Below are 19,914 nucleotides of genomic sequence, written 5' to 3'. Positions count from 1 at the left end.
GCCTTCCATGTCTTGCTGGTGTCTGCTTAATAGATAGTTACCTGGGATGATGGATGGCTCTTTGTTAGACCACTAAATGGCTCACAGCCTAGAATAAGCCTGTATTTACTGCCAACATTTGTTTGTTTCAAGGATGCAAAACCAAATTCGATTCCAAGCAGCTCCACCCGACAGAAGCACAAGAAATAAAAGGGAACTAATTTGTGCATGAGTTTACAGGGCTCCATCAACGCTGCTACAACACTGAAGGGACTCTGCTGATGTTCTCAGACGCTGAGAGACAGCAGAGCAGGGAGCAAGGGGAGGCACAAACACCCAGCTGGCTGCTGAGGAGGATGGAGATCCTGCCTAGCAATGCTGAGCAGCCAGTTGTGGGGTTTCTCCACAAATGGACCATTGTGCAAGCAGAGCTGGACTAAAATCTCATTGTTGTTCAGCCATCAGGTACCTGACTGCACTCTGGGCTGGTCCTTTCTGAGCCTGGCTTGCTCTCCTTGCTGCTACTCCCAAGTCCAAGCAGAGCCAGGTAAGAGAAGCTTTCCCAGGCTTGGAAACTCACCCCACTTTGGGTCTGCAGAGTCCACCCTCTGTTTTTGCCTTCCAGGACCACTCTGGGCTCTCACCACTTGCAAAAGCCTCTCTTATCCCTGTCACAAGCCACTTAAACAACACATCTTGGTCAATTATCTGCCAGATACAACCCAGAGCTCCCCAGCAATTTCTCCCCTGGATCTCTCCCGAAGGGCCAGCACAGCCTGTGACAATATGGTGCCATGCAGGCAGATGGCCAGGCAGCATCTGACAGGCACGTTTGACTTGTGATCTCCACCTAGTCACGATTTGAACCCAGGGCCAGAGAGAAAACAATGCAGTGCACAGGATCTCCGACTATCACCTCCTCCCTGCCCCTCACCACACACACTCACTCATGCACAGCCTGTCAGGCCGATGATTTTCACACACTTCCCTCTCCTCCTTTTGCTAGTCTGGGGCCAGGCCTGGATCACAAGAATTAATAAATTCTTATTAAAACCTGCACGAGCCACAGTCCCGCTGCAAGTGCCACGGAAGGTTAATTAGCAAGGATGAGCTGAAACTTTTGCTCGCGTTTCTGACTCACTTAATCTTGTGAGAAGCCAGCAAGCTGACATATTCTGCCTCCGAAGGCGCCAGGACGAGCAGGCTGTTCCCGTGGCAGCCGATGCGCGCCGTCCTCCCGATCCGGTGGATGTATTCCGCAGGTGAAGCCGGAGCGTTGTACTTCGGGAAGGAGGAATTAACAGGATGCAGCGTGTTAATTACCAACCAGACACCCAGCCTGCTCACCTGGAACAAAAGGCACACCCAGCACGCTGCCCGTGCCGAGGATTTGGGATGTTTGGAAAGAGCCTCAGCCCCACAACCATCGTTCAGCCGTTTTTGACATCTGAATGTGACACGTCGGCCAACTTTGAGATAACAGGACAGTTTCCCCATCTCAGTGTCTGCTTTGCCTTTTATATTTTATTTCTATACAGGCACGTCAGAAACCTGTTTGCTTCTCCCTCCCCAAAAAATCTAATCTAATCATTTCTCACCCCAAAAACTGCCCACATGGAGTGGGGAGCTGCCTGCTCTGCGTTTGGGAGAAAAGACACGAAATAAAAAACAACTGATGCCAGTTTGGAGTTGGGCTAAATTGCTTTGTTTGGATTAAAGCAAATCATGTAGAATAGATCTAAGGGAGAGGATGGAGTGCTCTCAGCAGTGTATGATACAGGTTGCAACTGTCTTCCCCTGTACAACTACCAGACACCATGAAAATGTTCCTAAAACACCCCCAAAATATAGCAGTGCCCCTCATTTCCTTCACTGGGAATCAAAACTGCCCAGCCATTTGCAAGATCTGATAAAGGGTGACACATTTCCCTCCCTTTAACCTCCCCCTATTCTTCCCCCCCTCCCCTCTTTCCTGGAAAAAATGAACATGCACAGAGATACTGCTCAGAAATGAGCCCTCAGCAGTTTAACTGGAAAAAACCCAACAACCAAAGCCCACTCTAGTGTTTATACCTGTGCCCTCTGGCAAAGTTTCTACTGGCTAGAGGTGTGAGTAAGATGCTGTGAGCAATCTAATTGCTCCCTGCAGGTCCTTGCTCTTGGACACAGCTCTCAGGACAGCTGAGATTTCGCCTTCTGGACACACAGAAGTCTCCCAGGGCTTTAGGTAATTTGCACTGCGTTCTAACACTGGCAACTATATCTTTGGTTAAATTATATTAATATACAGATCTGGGAATTAAAGACTTCACTTCCACAGCCTTCTCTGAGTAGCTGGCTGCTACAAAAATCATTCTTTTTTTAAAAAGCACAAAAATCAAATCAAGTTTGTTACCTGAAGGGATGAGGTAGAAATTAAAAAGCTTTGTTGAGGCTCTGTGCCCTGTTCCTTTTACCCAGGTGTCGCTTGATACATGTGAATCTCTGGATCAGTTTTTCCTCAATTCAACTAACCTTTTTTTAATTATGAATCTTTTATAGAAATGAAATCTGCCTCATGCTCTCAGCCTCCTCTTTGAAACGACAGGCTGCTATTTTTAAGGTTCAATCCATCTTCCTTGGTTTCTTTTTTTTTTTTTCCCTAACACTATATTTCTGTCAACAGCAGTGCAGCAGTGCAGGCTTTTGGTGGGCTTTTTTTTCAGAAAAAAATCTAAACCATGCAGTTATGGCTACCCAGCCCCAACCCAGCTAAGCCTCACTTAGGTCACTGCACTGACACTATTGGGCTACTCAGTGTTTTACATCAGGAGTGCACTTCAACTCCTCATGGAACTGCCTCCCCAGCAAGCTCAGGAAAACAGAACAGAACTGCAAGAGATGGCCAGGATTTCACAAGATTTGGCTTCCTGGGTGGGGAAATGGAGGGGGTTTCATGCCAGCTAGTGGTAACACTGGAATTATTAAAAACAGACCACAAGATATGGCAGCAATGCTGTATCCCAGCAAAACCCAGAGTCCCAGTCCTGCAGCCAGGAACTCGTAGGTCTCCCACACCTGCAGGCATGAGCACCAAGACCAGCCAGCTGCAGGAAGGCTGTGCACTGAAAAGGGATTTCAGCTGAGCAAGGCTGCACTCAACACACAGAGCAAACCCACCTGTACGATCCAGGTAACCTGAGGCAGGTCCAGACCCCGTGCTGCAACATCCTTTAAAATGAATAAGGAAATCACTTCAGTAAAAATGCTTTGGAGGTATCAGCAGAGCGAGGAGCCTTCTGAGATGGCAACTATGTCAGAAAGCAACTGGCTGTGCAAGTAGGAATTTTATGTGTCTAGTCTGGGGAGACATGGACTAAAGGTCAGAAATAACATTGAGGGTTTAAAATGCAAGGATTGTTAGCAGATTGATGCAATAAAAAAAATGATCCACTACTATGGCCCCAAAGCCTGGAGGATACAAACACCTATTTCAGGATGGTGGTGCTGAATTACAGTATTTTGCTACAGCCCTTCTGCATTATATCTGAGAGAATCCACTGTGTAAATGGTAGTGATACCTTTGGTTCTTCAGTTTGTTTCACTGATGAAAAGAGATCTGCTCATAGGCACCTACTGCCCAAACATGGAGAGAGGCAGAATTAAATCTCTGAAGGGCAGCACTAGTTCTGAGCATATTTTCTCCACAGCTAATCTAAGTACTAAAACCAAGCTGCTTATATTGAAAAGGGAAAAAAAAAAATAAAGGCCAATGGTCAAGAATCCCTTGCCTTGGGTGGAATTGGGTGGAACGTCCAAAGATACACTGATCTCTACCTACAAATAATTAATTGTTTCCTAGGTGATGGTCTGAAGTTGAGGAGCAGATGACTTGCAGGTCACCTGGCCCTAAAATAAAAAGCCAATAAACAATTTAGCAGAATCTGCAGGAAGCTGGAGCACAGCTCGAGGAGAGGGGACTTCAGCTATGCCTTAGATTTGCACCAGCCTGGCTTTGATTTGGAGAAACAAAATGCAGCCGCGAAGAAAAGAGTCTGAAGCTGCTGTCAAGGTGTTATTTGATGTGCCAGCTGGTGAGAAAACCCATCAACTTGGAGGAGGACTTGAATGAGACCCTTTAGTCATCCACAGTCAGTATAGCTCCAAAAACACACCCCTTCAGAGAGAAAAGAGAGTTTAAATACTGTCCAAAACACAGAGTGCAAACACATTTCAATCTCCCTTCTTGATTTTCTGTTCATTAGTAATGTCCTCACATACTCCTTGGATTTTACATTCACCAGGCGCAATAGCAGAGCAGGTGTGCAGATTTAACTCTGTTAGGAAATGTTTTGCAACACATGTATCTTTTAGCTAGTTGCAAAATAGAATATATTAAGGACGTAAGCAGGAGCTTAATGTACTAAAAATGTGTCAGCCACCCACTGAAGTGTTTTCATGCAACTCCCACACACGTTAAAAGAATGGGAAGCTGATGTTTTGGCAGCAAAGGCCTTCCCATAAGCACTACCCAGGCTGTTTTGTGGCTCCAACTGCAGTAAAAGAGGAGACACTTTCCACAGCGCCCACTCCGAAATAATGCACACTCGCGCTCCAACACGCTCATTAAGGAGTGACTCGTTCCCAGAGTCAGAACGAACAGATGTACAAAAAGCCATTTAAAGGAGGTTGGAGAAAATAAATCAAGGCAAGTCGGGAAGCGTGTACAGCAGTTACCAGGATAACAAGACTATAAACTCTACAGCACGATCAGACAGGAGCGCTGACGTCTGATTCCGAGCTGGCTGGCTCTGTTCTTCCACACTGACAAGGCTTTGGTCTTTTCCTTTACTCTCTGCTCTTCCTCACACCCAGGGGATGAGGAAAGGCTGCCTGAGGAGAGGGTTCTGACCTTGGGACAGGGCAGTTTCTCCCAAATAAACCAACAGCCAAGGCACCCCTGTGGTCAGGAACGCCTCTCACATGGGAAGGAGTAGCATGGGCAGGAGCCATCCCTCTCCTCCATCCAGATTCTTTCCTTACTCTTCCAAGGTACATTTTCTCAACATCTTAGCTTGGAAAATCACTGCCACAGACAGCATTTTCATGTGCATTTGCCCAAGCTGAAAAGGTTCACCACAAGCCTCATAAACAGCCAGGGAGAACATTTTAGGGAGAACATTTCTCCCATCACCAGCCTTGCATTCACTGTCACTTTCACAATGCCACCAACTCCATTCAGTCGTTACTGACACACAGCAGCAGCTACTCTCCTGGGGTTTCCCTTGGCTTTCTTTCACAACTCTCTTAGGATTTACTGGTAATTGGAGTGTTTTGCAAACTCTCAAAGATTCCTCAGTATCAGTCCACCTGTGTCTCCCGTAGCTCCTTTTCCTCAAAGACCCTTGTAGAGTGTAGCAAGGTAGGACTAGGGTAAAAACTTTATTTGCTTTCCTCTGCTGGCAGAGCCCATCAGCTTCAACTTCCCAAAATTTTAGAAAAATACTGTGGGTCACCTTTCCAGGAGAGAGAATACAGCTCAACCACCAAGTATCTAGTTTTACTAGCACACATTTATTCCACTCACAAAAACACTAACCTGCTGCCAGTGCTCTTTCAAGAAGCCCAAGAGATTTTCAGTGTACCACTCTCCCTTCTTTTCCACTGCCTCAGATGGCATTCTCTTTCCATGCATGACCTCACACCACCATTCCTTAATTACAGGGAAATCAAGGATATGACACCTCGGCAGGTCACTGCTGCCTCCTTTACAATGGGCAATGGAAGGGCAAATCCTTCAGTGACCATCTCATGGGAGCAAAAAAAAAACCCAAAAAAATCCCCTATACCAGTACAATTTTAAAGAAAGCCCAGATGCCAAGCAAACATGATCACCTGAAGCCTTAACCATGTTCTTGCCCTGATCCCAACTGCAAGGCAGAGAAGGGCACAGGATCAAGGAACAATCCACCTGAGGGGTGCCAGAAGGGCTGAAATTTCCGCTTTGAACAATTCATGTTACCAGCCTGTGCTTGGGGTTGGGGGGTACAGGGGTGGGTGCAAGAGAATGGGGTACTGAGGGTGGGTGAAAGGGAATGGGGTACAGAGGGTAGGTGAAAGGGAATGGGGTACAGGAGGGTGGATGAAAGGGAATAGAGGGCAAAAAGCCCACACCAAAAGCTAACCCTGTCACTGCAGAAGATCAGAACCCACAGGGCCACAAAAGTTTTGCAAGGGCCTTGGTTCGCTCAGTCCCTCTCACACAATCTAATTAGGGCAAAGGAAATTGCTAAAGTTGCTTTTGAAAGACACTCAATGGTGAGGTCTTGAAGGCCCTGAGCTTGACAATTGGCTGCCTACATGAGGCCTAGAAGTACAGATGGAAGGCAGCTTGCTCAGGTGCCAGGCTGTCAGTTGGATTAAAATGACTCATTTATTTACCAAAGAACCTCACAAAGTGCTTTAGCTAACAGGCAGAGAGGGCCTAACGGCTCTCCAAGCTGGGGAAGAAGCTCTCGCGCCTTCCCGGCCTGCCAAAAGTCATTACTGCCGAGTGTGGAAAGCCATCAGCAGGGTAGAGACCCCCGTCGGCAGGGTGACAGATTGGGCTGCGTAATCAGAGGAGGAAGGGGAGAGCACAGAAGCTGTCAGAGGCGAAAGCTCTTGGCTGGGGCCGCCAGAAAACTGGCAAGATGAGTTAGCGTGACTGAGTAAACAGCAAACAATCTCCAAATGATCTTTCCTCCCTCCCTGGAAGAGATGAACTTGTTTAAAAGGCACATCCCAAAGGAAGCCGCAAAGAACTTTCAGTGAAGGAGAGAGAAATAAATCTGGATGAGACCCTCTGAGATGCATGGCCCTTCTTTATTTTCTTGTCTTGCCAGCTTATATTGTCTGGCAAAAATATTTTATGGAATATATTAATATACATATGACATAGAGCAAATTAATAAAAGGAACAGCAGGTCCCATTGCTTACTAGAGCGGAAAGATGGGTGGAGAACATGGCATAAGGGACAAGGGAAGGACGGCAACATTATTTGTGTTGCTCTTTTGTGAGCCAGGTTTCAAAATTTTGTGGGCACAAAATGTGATTTCACAGCGCAAAGAACACAGCGCAAAGACCCACCTTTCTGCAGAATATTTTTTTTTTTTCTGCTGCTATGGAGAAGAGTGTCAGAAAAAGCAATGCCCTTAGAGGCAGGAGGTGGTCACAGAGCCTGGCTGCCCTTTGGACATCTGCGTTGGGGAGGCACCTGTAATGTGGGACTGGTGCAAAGTGTATCTCTATATTAAGGTGTCCATATGGTCCCCATTACTGTGGTAACAGGCCACCTCCTGGTTTCAATGCATTTGTCCTCCCAACATCTCTGTAAGATGGAACTGTGCTACTTTCCCCATTTTACAGATGGGGAGTTGAAGCACGGAGAGATTTTGGACTCAGACAGGCAGCTCACTGTGCTTAACGTGCTGACCATGTGCCAGCTGAGCCCAAGTCACCAAAACCGTCAGGATCTGCATCCCTGCCTTGCAGGAAATGCAAAATGCCTTAGATTGAAGAGGAGGAGGGTTACAATAAATGAGTTACCTTACACCACCCTCATCATGGCAACCCAGGTTACTCCACATTATCTCCCATTTATGACCATTACCTCCCATTTGTGACATTGCTGCTCAACTGATATGAGGCTACTTGCCTTGTCATCCCAATTCCATATTCACCTGCACAGAGTCTGTGGCACAACAGGAAATCAAACCACACCTCCAGTGTCTCAAGAGGGGAATCCCATCCACCAGGATTTCTTTATCCAAATTCTCTTCCAATCTTGTCAACAGTTGCACATTTCCTGACATATTTTTCCCCTCACAGGCTGCATTTCCCCTTCAAATGGTCTCACCTAGGAACTCATAGCCCAGTGATTGCAATGATTCTGCTTTCTCTTTGTCTAAAATCGAGCATTTACCTTCTTTCCAAACTCATTAAATTGGACATGTACCTGACATTTCTCAGTTATAGGCAGCATGTGCATGAAGGATAACAAAGTCTAGCTATTTATTTTTTAGCATATACCAAACACTTTTCATCTTCAAAACAATCTACACCACTGAATGATTTAAGCTTTGCTCCCCTCCTCAATTGAGACACTCAAGTATTACCTCTGTATACAAGGAAACCAAGTTACAGCTCCACTTATGCACTGCAAAGATGCATTTTGACCTTGATCAAATCACTGAAAGGTTGTACACACAAAGCAGGACCAGAAAGTAAAAAGTAGAATTTTACAGGTGACATAACATATAATTTGGCAATGTTAACTCAAACACTCCTACATACAAGGCACTCCTAGTTCCAACTGTGGGCAGAAAAATAAAAGAAAATTCAGCCCCCACTCTAAAAAAAATTGCAACTGGTTTCCTTTAAGAATAACGTGTAGCAAGAACAGGAGTCATTTCAGAGCTGGAGAGGGTTTCTCAGCTCTAATTACTCCCGATCGCTGTAATTTACAGGTTTGCGGTGGGTAGAAATCGCCAAGATTCACACGTTTTCAGATCAACAGCTGCCACTATTAGAGAGCAAATCGTGCAGCCTTCTGCACCACTGCAGCAGCCTGTGGCCCCAGCAGGTCAGAAGCAAGAAGCAAAGGTGCCACCACAACCCAAGGGTGTCAGCAAACTTCAGCAGAGGACAAGAATTTCTCCCTCAGCACCCTTGAAAGGAGCCTGAAGGGCACAAGGTGTGGAGAGCAGCAGAGCATGTGCTTTTCCAGTGACCCCTTCTCTGATTGGGCTCCCCTTCCACCTCTGCAGGTGGTTGTTTTTAACCTTGGGGTAGTTATTGAGATGGGAAATACCACATTCCATCCAATTTTCCTGGCAGTTATGGGGCACACTACAAATCAGGACTGCATTCTACTGGCTGCATGTAGAGGGCAAGGTTCCAGCTTCAAAGGAACAGATTTTTCCAGACGTAAGACCACGCAAAATACTTGGTGATCTCTAATGTAAGACATACAATCTTTCTGTATATGGTAATCTGCAGCAAAAGATCTTATTAATAGTTTGCAAAGAGGGCCCCAGTCCTTACTGAACATGTGAGATGCAGAAAAAGGAGATGACTTTCCTCAAGGTCAGACAGAGAGCTGGAATTAGAGCTCAGTGCCAATTCCTCTGGTTACCCTTAGGGATCAGACAGGCCCATTAGTGTGGGGCTGCAAAGGGACTCCAAGTTACTCACCGTGCAAAGCAAGATGCCAGTCTTGGATTTTAGGAACTCCTGGAAGACCTCTGTCCTTTCCTAGAAGATTGAAAAGGAAAAATTAAAAGAGTGCTTATGCACATTACAATCGAGCACAAAGCAAATTAGCTGAGGTAACAATTTCACTGTGTCTTGTTCACTAGATCATGTACAGATTCAAAAGCAAAGGAATTGGCCTCAGACTCTTCCTGAAAGTGGAAAAATCTGTGGCACACAGGTGTGGTCCAAGGTAGGAAAGCAGTGTCTGGGGAAGCCTGGATGCATTTGGTCAAATCAGAGCAGCCAACACCTCCACGGTTTGCCCAGAAGCACAGCCTGTGTGTGCCAGAAAACAGGAACTGTTTTACATGGAGAGGAGATCCACAAAGGATTAGGCAGCACCAACAGAAGCACTGGCACACTTTATGGGCAACACAGGCTTTTGTGGAAGCAAGCAAAGCTGGACATGTTCACTGCTGTCTGTCCAGTCACACGATGGGCAGGATAAGCCCATTTTGTTGACACAGCGATATAATCACATCACAAGAGATCAGCCTCATCATGTGCCCAATGGGGCATGCAGAGCCACTGCACTGACTCGGGAATTACTGAGAGTCAGGGATGCTCGGCTGCACACTGAACTGCTGTGGGACAAATCTTCAAAGTAACAGGGCAGGAGAGATGGCCAGAAATCCCTGCCCAAGGGGGACAGCAGGCACCATCCCATGCCCTTCCCTTGTACTGGCAAAGGACACTAGTGGGGCTGATGACACTGGGACAGAGGCTGTTCCTTCCACCAGGGTCAGGGGCTGGTGCTCCCCAGCCTTGTTCCCATCTCTGCTCTGCACCACCACAGCTCCTGCAGTCCCCACTCCTAACACGAGCTCAGGTCCCCAGAGCCCCCAGATCCCAAACTGCCTCACCACTGAAGGGAACTGCAGGAACCCAGTACAGCCCCTCAGCTCCCTTCAAAAGCCTGCTGCTTTGTCAGTCCCCAAACCTTCCCAAGCACCAATTCCAGTTATTTTAACTCAGAACTTTGGGGTGTGTTTTTTTCTTGATGAAAGCCACAAAAACTGACTTCCCAACTCGCGTTAAATCACAATTATATTTGCCATCTCTGAGCACCAATACCCAAAAGCCTCAGTAGAACTTGGTCTTCACTTGCTAACAGCACCCCTGCACCTATACTCCCTTTTCTGCTCACCTTCCAAAATATCCTTGTTTCCATGCTTCAAGCCTGTCCCTAGAGTTCTGGCTAGGAGGTAACTGAATGGTCTGTTATGTTGATGATAGAGAAGAAACCTTACACACTTGACTCCCAGCTAGAGGTGCTGTTCTAGAAAAGAAGGGAAACTTGGGCCTTGCTGACACACTGAACCCTCTGCTGACAAAAATTAAAGAAGAGAGCACGCTGTATCTTGTTGACAATGACAGCAGCCGTGCTCAGCAGTACCATATGGGATCCACAATTTAGCTCCATTAATGCTCTTAATTTGAAGACATCAAGCACTAATTACACACTGGGTACTAAAAAGGCAAAACCCTTCCCCTGGTGCCAGCTACTTAGTGGTGTTCTGTTGGCTTAACAGCTGGTCAGGGTAGAGTTGGGCCAGACCAGGCCTGCTCACTTGCTCAGGCAGGCAGGTTGAGGAAAGGCCAGACTGCAGGGACAGCAAAGCACATGTTTCTGGTCTCCACAGGATGGGAATGAGTGAGAAAAACAATGGCTCTTCACCTCTTGCTTCATCAGAAGAGCTCTATTCATTTACCATCTCTGCTGTGCAGCTCAGAGCAGAGAGGCAACTCTCTCCATCACAGAGCAAGGGCAGGATCTGGGGTTGAACTTCCAAGGGAGGTCTCTCAGCTATTGAGAGAGACTCTGCAGTGACAGTTCATTTGACACTCTCCTCCTGGCTCTCAACCCTCTGGAGCAATCTCCAACCTTTCCACTCAGCCTATCTGGCTAAAACCTAAACCTCTTTTGGGTTAATCTAATATAATGCTATTATTCCATCCCAGGGAAAACAGCAGTCTGTCAAGACACCGTTCTTCAAGATCAAAGCTGAACTGCTCCAGCTTCATGTAATGGGGGCAACTTATTAGGAAGTAATATTTTGGGGCTTGGATAAGGTTTTCCTTTGGCATTAAAACCTGTCTTGACTGCATGGGAGAGAACCACAGAGACATAAATGGTTTAATGCCCCCAGTGGGAATAGAGAATGGCCGCTCTGCCTGCTGGAATAACACATTTGCCTCTTCAGGTGTGTTTTTCAGATCCAGCCACCAAGGTACTTTCCAGAAATGGGACAACATCCTTATTCTCATTAGCAGATGGAAGAGTGAGGCCCCTAGAGGTGAAATGACTCTCTGTCCTCTCTTCTGCCCTCCTCCCCAAAATAGCCACATAATAAATCATGGGGAATAAGGAATAAAATGTGGATCCTGACATTCTGAGAGTGCTTACTTCCTGTTCCATGTCGCCGTGCAGACGTAGGAACTGTAAGCTCACAGAGGAGAGGGATGAACGTCCAGGTTGTTCTGACTCTGACCCTCCTGAAAGGACCTTTACAAGGAGCTCATGGTAGAATTCCACTTGTTCACAGCTGGAGAAGAAGATGATCATCTTGTGGCGTTTTTCAAACTGCACAAAAAACAAGAGAATTGCACATGACCACTTCCAAAGGCCTCTTCCAATTCCCTGATCATGAAAAGATCCAGGTGGTTTACACTTCTGGAGATACAATTATCTGGGAAAGGATTACAGAGTCTGACACCAAACAGTGAGCTCACAAAAGAAGAACAAGTACACACTGCACAGGGATCTCTCTGCCAGCATGAAAGACACAACAGCACCTCAGCTCTCTCGTGGTTCAAGATGCACTTCAAAGCCCTGGATCTAATCCATGCCATCCTCGACAGAGGAACAGATAAAGGAGTTGGAAAAGGCAAAGGGCTACTTAGTCATATAAATGCAAACAGAGTCTCACCTTGCATTTCTGCAGGATAAAAGCTGCTAACGTCACAAGCCTCAGTTTGCTGGGGACCATCATGACATACTGCTTGAGTGTCTCTGGAACAGCAAAGTTTTCCTGCTCCATGCAGTTTGATGCACTACTGGCTTCTCTATCAGTTTGTGATGCTGGGTCAGGCACCTTCTGGATTTCATCTGCTATGGAAATGCTGACAGGGTCATTCAAGCTGATATCAGCCAGTCGTGTTACTCCTAAAGTACAGGAAATGAGAGATATATGAGGCCCAGTCTGGGCTGGGATGATGTACTCACAGAAAAAAAACAACTAACACAATTACACTGAAAAGGAGTGAAGGGCAAGGAGCTAGTGAGCCACCCTCAGACACTGACAGAACTCCCTCACAAACCTCAGCCTTTCCAGGGCTTACCAGGCTCAGCTGCTGTGGACTCCACCAGAACCTTCATAAGACACTACTTCAGCTGAGTCTGCTAATTTACATTACATAAATGCCTTTATGGACAGACAGCATTTGTCAGTCCTGCTTTTAAATGTGTGTAGGAAAAACCCAGCAGATCTTCACTCTGTCAGGAGTCAAGAGGCCAGCCTCAGTTCCTGCCTCAGCAGCTGACTGCTTGTATCAGTTGCAAAGCACACAACAGCTCTCTTGTCATTAGATTTTGCCTTAATTCTGGATTTGTAAAGCAAACAAACAGACTTCCAGGTTCGTGGTAACTTTGCTATGGAATTTAGGCAAAGGGCTTCAGACTGGGCTGTAATAGAGTCAGACTCAACCAACTATTCTGCAGTTGCCTGTGCATTATTCAGCTAGAAGAGCCCCCATGTGTCCATAACCCACCTTCAGTGAGGGTGGCTGAGAGCAGGACGTTCTGACGTGTCTCTCTCTCGGCGTTTAAAGCATTAAGTATCACAGCCACATCCTTCTCAAAGCCCAGGTCCAGGATCCTACAGAAACAGCAGAGATGGGCAAAGGTGCTGTAGGAAGGAGAAAGTCTTAATACTCCATGACATCTTTGCAATGAATAATTGTCCAACAATCTGTCCAAAGCGGGTATTTTGTCCTAATCCCAGACATCTGGTGCTTGGCTGAGGCCACTGAGCATGAATGGCTTAAGATCACACTCTCCCTCATACTGATTTTTAATATTTGGTGAACTAGGATGCAGAGGGTATTGTAATAATTTTCCATATCTGAACACTTGGAAGTTTACCTGTCTGCCTCATCAATAATCAGCCACTGAGTGCGACGGAAATGAATGCATTCCGTGGACTTGATGTGATCCACCAGGCGGCCAGGAGTGGAAATGAGGATGTTGATCCCTTTCCGTAATCTGTGTAGATTTAAAAACAAAAATAAAGCCAGTGTAAGAAAAAGAAAAAAAAAAAATAACCCCATGCAGGTTAGCTCAGAGTGAGGAACTGGAACCTGCAGAAGGAAAAAGTGCCCCAGTAAAATCAGGGCCAGAACTTTCTCACTGATTAAAACTGAATTTTTTGTAATGCCAAAATTTATCCTTGATGATCACTGATACTTTGATACTCAGAGGCACACTCAATGCTAAGGACAGGGTGGAGAAAATATAAATAATATTAAAAATCTAGCACACCCTAGCTAGGTTTTCTTTTCTAATTGAGTACTTGTTTTACTGTCAAGAGTAAACTTCTTTTTGTGTATGCTTACATAGAGAGAAATAAAAACTCCATTTTGGATTACCAGCTTACAATTCAATTCTTGAAAAGGGAAAAGAAAGGGATTTTTAACACCAGGAAATCTCTTCTCCAGAAAGCAATTTCCCCCATAACAAACACTGTAGGCAGCACTTGGTGGTAAGCAAATACAGGTGTTTGTCAGGAGAGGAAAAAGAAAAAATACTGACACAAGAGATCATCTTCTCAGAAGGCTCATCAACATTTTAGAAACAGATCGAACTGGGGGAAGTGAATGTTTCCTGCTGACCCAGCACTGTGTCTGTGTAAGATCCAGGGGATCACAGCTTGATCCAAGCTCACCACTCTCCCTCCCAGTAAGGAAAACACCCTGAAGAAGACTAACAGGTATAGATATCAAGGACACAAAACAGAATTTAAGAAGTTGGTTTCCTACCTGGCTTTTTCTGATTTTCTCTTTTCTCCCCCCATCAGCACTCCAGGCACAATCCAGGTAAATGGCTACAGAAAGGAAAACCAAGACCAGCAATGATTCTTCTTAATAACAAGACAAAGCCTAATCAAAAAATGATGTTTCTTGGCAGAAAGAGAGAGGATGGGGCTGACAGCAGTGTGCATGTGATGTGATCACAGCTCCAGCACTAAAAAAAGACTTTTAAGTCTCTTTTTAAGACTTATAAATTTGTAAGACTTATAAATAATAAGGAAGTACCCTATTATTCCACGGCAAAATGAAGAGGGGGTGGAAATATGGATCAGATAAATAAATGATTTAAACAGCTTCTAGTCCAATGGTAAGATACTCTGCCTCAATTACAAGGAAAGCACTACCATTTAATGATTTTAAAAGCCTTCTCATTTCTCCAGTCATTCAGCTGGCAAAGCAGTTCACCAAGTCCTACTCCCCATCTGAAACCCATCTGTCCAGTATTAGTTTCAGTAAAACGGTCCTTGTCACCGCGAGAGTTTCCATTCATAACTCAGGCTGAGACAATGAAAGGTATTTCTAAAAACAAATGGTTGTGAAAATCAGCTATGCTTGTTTATCAGCACATGTGCAACTAGGGTGCCATAATTAATCACTTAATTGCTCATGTAATAATTTAAAACATGCCACAGGGAAATCACACACTTAAACACATTTATCTTTAAGGACCATACATCTTGCCAGGTGCTGGATTTCCTTGAACCTCCAGCTGAATTCACAGGAACTGAAGTTGTTCAGCCCCTTACAGGAATAAGAAGAACACAGAGCACTGAATTCTTACCTTAAGTAGTTTCTGGATTGTATCAAAACTTTGAAGTGCAAGCTATGGAAATCAAAAAAAGAGAATGAGCTCTAAAAAGCTGGATTACAAATCCCTATGGCTCAAAAATCTGTAAACTAATCTAGTTATGTATATCATCAGAATTCTGAATGCATCCTTAATTTTTCCTTTAGAAGCTGCTTATTATTTTTTTTTCTTGAACAATGCCTCTTTTATTATATTCTGACCTGTTCAAAAACCTCTCTACTGGTTCAGCTCCACCAGCCAGCTCTCAGGACAAGAGAGACTTCTGCTGGCTTCCCTGAATGCCCCAGGGAGAAAAGCTGCAGGCACAGGAGATTTTGCTCCAGAGGAAGAGGGAAAATGAAAGAAATTCTGGGAAAAAAGCACTATGAAAAGGAAACACATAGGTCAATTATCTTCTGGCAGCCCTCACCTGACCCACGGAGTGATTGTGCCACCGGATCTTTCTACCTCTGCATTTCTTTTCTCTAGGAAGGCCATCACTTCCAATACAAAGTAATACCAATTGTAATTACAAATTATCTTCCTAAGTGCTCTCAGTGGCAGCCCTTTAAAGGAGCTTACACACAGTTTCCTCCACGCTTAGTATTCACATGGCATCCTAAAGAGGCAGTAAGTTGTTGCTGTAAAAATTTAAATAGCTTCAGAGCTTTTTCCTTTCAGGGAACAGAGCAGAGATATTGCACTGCAGGTTGCATAAAATATTGGACCCCAAATGAGATACCTGCAATCAGTTCTCCACATGGAAGTTATTATCATCTGACACACAAAAAAAAAAATAAAAAAGGTTGCTACCCTCTTCTGACACTGCCTTTGCAATTGCAAATAATATAAATTAAATAGAGGAGTTCAATGGAGAACCCAACTCTTGGAGGCCTCAACTTCAGCATTCACTTATGGATTTGAAAAAACAGCTTTAAAAATGAAAAGTTTGTATAAACCTACACATTTGCAAAACTGAATTCATTGGTTTCACTCATTCCCCCTGTGTGAGCAAGGCATAAGCCATGCACTGAGCCAGAGAGGTTCTGCAGACTCCACAAAGATTTCCAGCTGCAGGAGGAAAACTTAGAAACTCCTTTCTTACTCTGGTTGGCACTGAACAAAAATGACAACACTCTGTGAGGGCAATATCTGAGCAAAAGGACTGACAGCGTTTTCTAACATGGGGAACTTTTAGAGTTCACCTTCCCTGGTGGACCCACATCTACACCCCAAAAATCAGTGTTCAAGCCCTGAGACTGAGGAAGGAAAAGCCACATACCTCTCTGGTTGGGACGAGCACGAGTGCATAGGGCCCATCACTGCGCTGTGAACACACAAGAGCAGCACCACTGAGAGCAGGCAGGACAGAGCCCTTCCACACCTCCCTGCTGGCAGCCAACACAGAAGATTCTGAAGGGTTTTAGTGCAAGTTTGCACACAACATTTGAGGGTATTTCTGCCCCACAGCTTTTTAATAAAATCAGGTTTTTCACATAATAATCTAGCACTGCCTTCTCTTCCCTGCTGGGGAACCTGCTCACAGTCAAACCCAACATTTTATTGCACACACACAATGTTTCACTCCTGTATTTCTGAGCTGCAGGAATGCTCTCCTGTTTGAAGCACAGCAACAATCAGGTGGCAGCTGCAGGAAGTGACAATCCAGGATGGGCTGGAAATGCTTCAACCCTTCAGTCAGGATGATCTCTTTCCATAAAATGCACAAGAGATGAAGATCTGCAGCAGTATTTTCTGGTGTGTGATCCAAACTGGGAGCAATTATCCAACCCCACTTCATGCCAAAGGTTAGAAACGTACTCCCTCTAAAAACATGGCAGTTTTCCCCCAGCTTCCAGACTATTATCTCTTTTGCCCTCTACCTTCTCCCAACCTGATAAATTAGCCCATTTCCAATTTATCCTGCTGCATGGAGCAACAGGGAATGGGTAACACTGATCTTGTACCATCCACATCTCAACAGAACTGGAAAATCCCATTTGTCACATGTACAAATAAAGGGGAACATGGACTGCTTGTATGAAAAAGAGACAGTAGTGACTACAAGAGCTGCATTTTATTTTTATTAATATCAAAAGCAAATATACTTAATGCTGTTCCACTTACCTGTATTTTGGATTCCATTCCTTGCAAAGACTGTACAAGTGGAATCCCATAGGCAAGAGTTTTACCTTTTTAAAAGGGAAAAAATAGGAAAACTTTCCATTAAAAAAATATGTGGCAATTACAATGTTCCAGAAAAATAAAGCACCATTTGTCCCACCATTCTTAAACTGCAGTCAGCATCTGGAATAGTTTCTATAAAGTAGAAAATATCCAGAATGGAAACTGACAGGCAATTCAACAAAGAGTCAATTAGAAAAGAGAGAGAGTGATATCCCACTAAGATCTACCTAAATAAATCCAGCCAACACTCCCTAAGGAACAACACTGACAGCTCAATACTGACCTGAGCCAGTCTGAGATCTCACCAGGGCATCTCTGCCTTGCAGGAGCACAGGAATTGTTTGCTTCTGAACGCTGGGTGACAAACAAAACAAACAGAATCCTAAGCTTTTAGCATGCAGTGACTGTTTTAAACCTCTTTACCCCAAATTCCTCACATTTATCTCTGCTGTGTAGCTACATCAGCTGAGGTGATTTCTAAGCAAAGCCCCTGGATAAGTATCAGATGTGATAAATTCACAACAGATGGGTTTATGATTTGAGTACCAAACTAGAAGGCAGGACTTCCTACAAAGCCAATAGCAAATGAGATTAGGTATTGTGTTCTTCCCAAACCAATTACATATAATGAAATAATCACAGATTATTGGCTTTTAGGGGTAAACTACAAAGTTTTTATATTGATTTGCTTACCTGGTCATGCTACATATGTTTAGGACAGTATTTATTGTGGAGATCTAGAGAGACAATAAAGAGAAGTAAAGGTTTCATTGTCAAAATATTTGTTTTGTTATTTTTGTAGTACAAAATAAGAGCAAAACCCAAAAGACTGATGTTTATTCTCTACATAACTGGTCCAGGGCAACAAGACAAAGTTTCCATGTACTCAAAGCACTTCTTAGTTAATCAGAATTACACCATTGCTGGTTTTCTGGGTCTTTTGGTATTACAGCTGCAAACAGTGAAGGGTGCTGGGACTGTGCTTGGGGACAGGTTAGCACCTCGAGCTAAGAGACTGTGACACCATCAAGTGAAGTATCAGCAAGCCTATGCAGGTCACCACGACCTAAGGGACATCTCTCAGCTCTCTGACTGCTCCCCACCCAAAAACCCCAAGGTTTTAGGCATGCAGCCTTCCTGCCACTCACCAGATGGGGGTGGAGGTCCAGCTGGCTGAAGGAATCCGTAGTGAAAACATTTTCCTGCAGCTGCTGCACTGCTTTCCTGAGTTAGGGGAAACAAAACCAAAACACACAGTAGGGTTAAAAATGATACAACAGCATTCTACATAATCAGCAACGAAACTACATCTACCAAGCCACTGTTCTGACAAGCAAGGGCAAGAATTCAAGACACTGAAACGTTTTTTTTCTCTCCCATTTGCCTAAAATACCTGTGAATTTCTGGGATGTCTGGGTTGTTTTTAAACAGGCTGGATGTCTTAATGAAAGGTTTGTTCTTCTGGCTTTCATTCTGGTTACCAGTCAGCTGCTTCTTAGGAGTAGGTTTGTGTGATGAGCTTCCCTCCTCCCTCCTGTCAGCTTCCGTGGCACCTTTCCTGAAGGTGTTTGTGGATAATTTACGTTTGCGTTTCACGGCTGGGTTCCCATGTGGTGACTGCAGCTTCCTCTTCAGAGCACCAGATTGCTTTAAAGGAAATAAACAGAGTCAGCAGCGAGTGAGAGTTAACACACAAACACCAGCCCACAGCACAGCCTTATTTTTGGAATCGCCTACTCCATGAAAGAAATGGAAGTTGGTTTCTGCAGCTACACAACTCCTACTGCAACATATCCACGCCTGAGGCTTGTGACCCTGCTGAAATGCAAAAAGCAACTCGAAGCTCACTTCTCATCATCTACTGCTCATCCCTAAAGGATTTCATCCAACTTCTCCAGTGACTGAGCAGAGCACGCTTTTAAAAATTCTCTCTCAGAAGCATTTTAAAGCCTGCGGAAAGGAGGCAGAGGGTTGGGAGAGCATCGCCCCCAGCCCGGCAGAGGTAGCACGGTGAGTCCGGGCAGCGCCGTCTGCCCGCAGCCCATCCGCTCCTGGCGGTCGGAGCTGTCTGACCCACCCGGGAGCCACCGGCGAGCTCCGGTGCCGCCTCAGCCCGGCTCGGGCAGGGGGAAAGCCAACAGCTCCATTGAACAACCTGTCGGACGCTGCCCCCCTGCCCGGTCGCGGCCCCGTACCCCGCAGCGTCCCGTACCCGGTCTCCCCAGTGCCGCAGGGTCCGTGTCCCCTGCCGGCAGGGTCCCCTGTCCCGCAGCCCCACACTGCTCCCTTCCCTTCCCCTCCGCTCGTACCCGGCCCGGGCCGCGCATCCCCACGCCGGCCGCCATGGCCCTCCCGTGCCTCAGCAGGGCCCCGCGGTCGCCCTTCGCCCAGCCCGGCTAGTGAAGGCGGCGCGGCGGAGGGTGCGGAGCTCCTCCCGGAGCCCGGAGAGCACGCTGCTCCCCCGCCCACCCCGAGGCGCTGCGGGGGCCCCGTGAGGGCTCTCCGCACCCCCGCAACCCGCGCCACCGGGCCGGCGGGGCGAGCAGGCAGCACCGGGACAGCCCCGGCCGGGCCCGCCGGGGGCTTCGGCGGCGGCGCG

At 45.9% G+C, this 19,914-nt stretch overlaps 1 protein-coding gene across 4 annotated transcripts in view; it reads right to left on the bottom strand.

The window, feature by feature from the left end:
* DDX31 (DEAD-box helicase 31) overlaps positions 1-19,898 on the bottom strand; it is a 42,533-nt gene extending 22,635 nt beyond the window's left edge. The window contains exons 1-16 of one of the 4 annotated variants that reach the window (XM_085076930.1): positions 19,625-19,898; positions 18,709-18,962; positions 18,464-18,539; positions 18,009-18,052; positions 17,599-17,669; positions 17,256-17,320; positions 16,411-16,455; positions 15,123-15,164; positions 14,291-14,355; positions 13,398-13,517; positions 13,025-13,131; positions 12,184-12,419; positions 11,661-11,837; positions 9,194-9,253; positions 3,139-3,189; positions 1,121-1,326 (exon numbers count right to left, since the gene is read on the bottom strand). In XM_085076930.1, coding sequence (XP_084933056.1) covers positions 1,121-1,326; positions 3,139-3,189; positions 9,194-9,253; positions 11,661-11,837; positions 12,184-12,419; positions 13,025-13,131; positions 13,398-13,517; positions 14,291-14,355; positions 15,123-15,164; positions 16,411-16,455; positions 17,256-17,320; positions 17,599-17,669; positions 18,009-18,052; positions 18,464-18,539; positions 18,709-18,962; positions 19,625-19,660 — 1,655 coding nt within the window. In that variant the 5' untranslated portion in view covers positions 19,661-19,898. The remainder of the gene's footprint in view (positions 1-1,120; positions 1,327-3,138; positions 3,190-9,193; positions 9,254-11,660; positions 11,838-12,183; positions 12,420-13,024; positions 13,132-13,397; positions 13,518-14,290; positions 14,356-15,122; positions 15,165-16,410; positions 16,456-17,255; positions 17,321-17,598; positions 17,670-18,008; positions 18,053-18,463; positions 18,540-18,708; positions 18,963-19,624) is intronic. The other 3 variants (XM_085076927.1, XM_085076929.1, XM_085076928.1) reach the window with 3 other exon arrangements.
* Between the last annotated feature and the right edge of the window lie 16 nt (positions 19,899-19,914).

Source organism: Lichenostomus cassidix, chromosome 17 (genome assembly GCF_008360975.1).
Source record: "Lichenostomus cassidix isolate B80296 chromosome 17, HeHo_3.0, whole genome shotgun sequence".
Taxonomy (NCBI): Eukaryota; Metazoa; Chordata; class Aves; order Passeriformes; family Meliphagidae; genus Lichenostomus; species Lichenostomus cassidix.
Note: the sequence above shows the minus strand (reverse complement) of the source record. Positions and strands in the feature narration are given on the sequence as shown.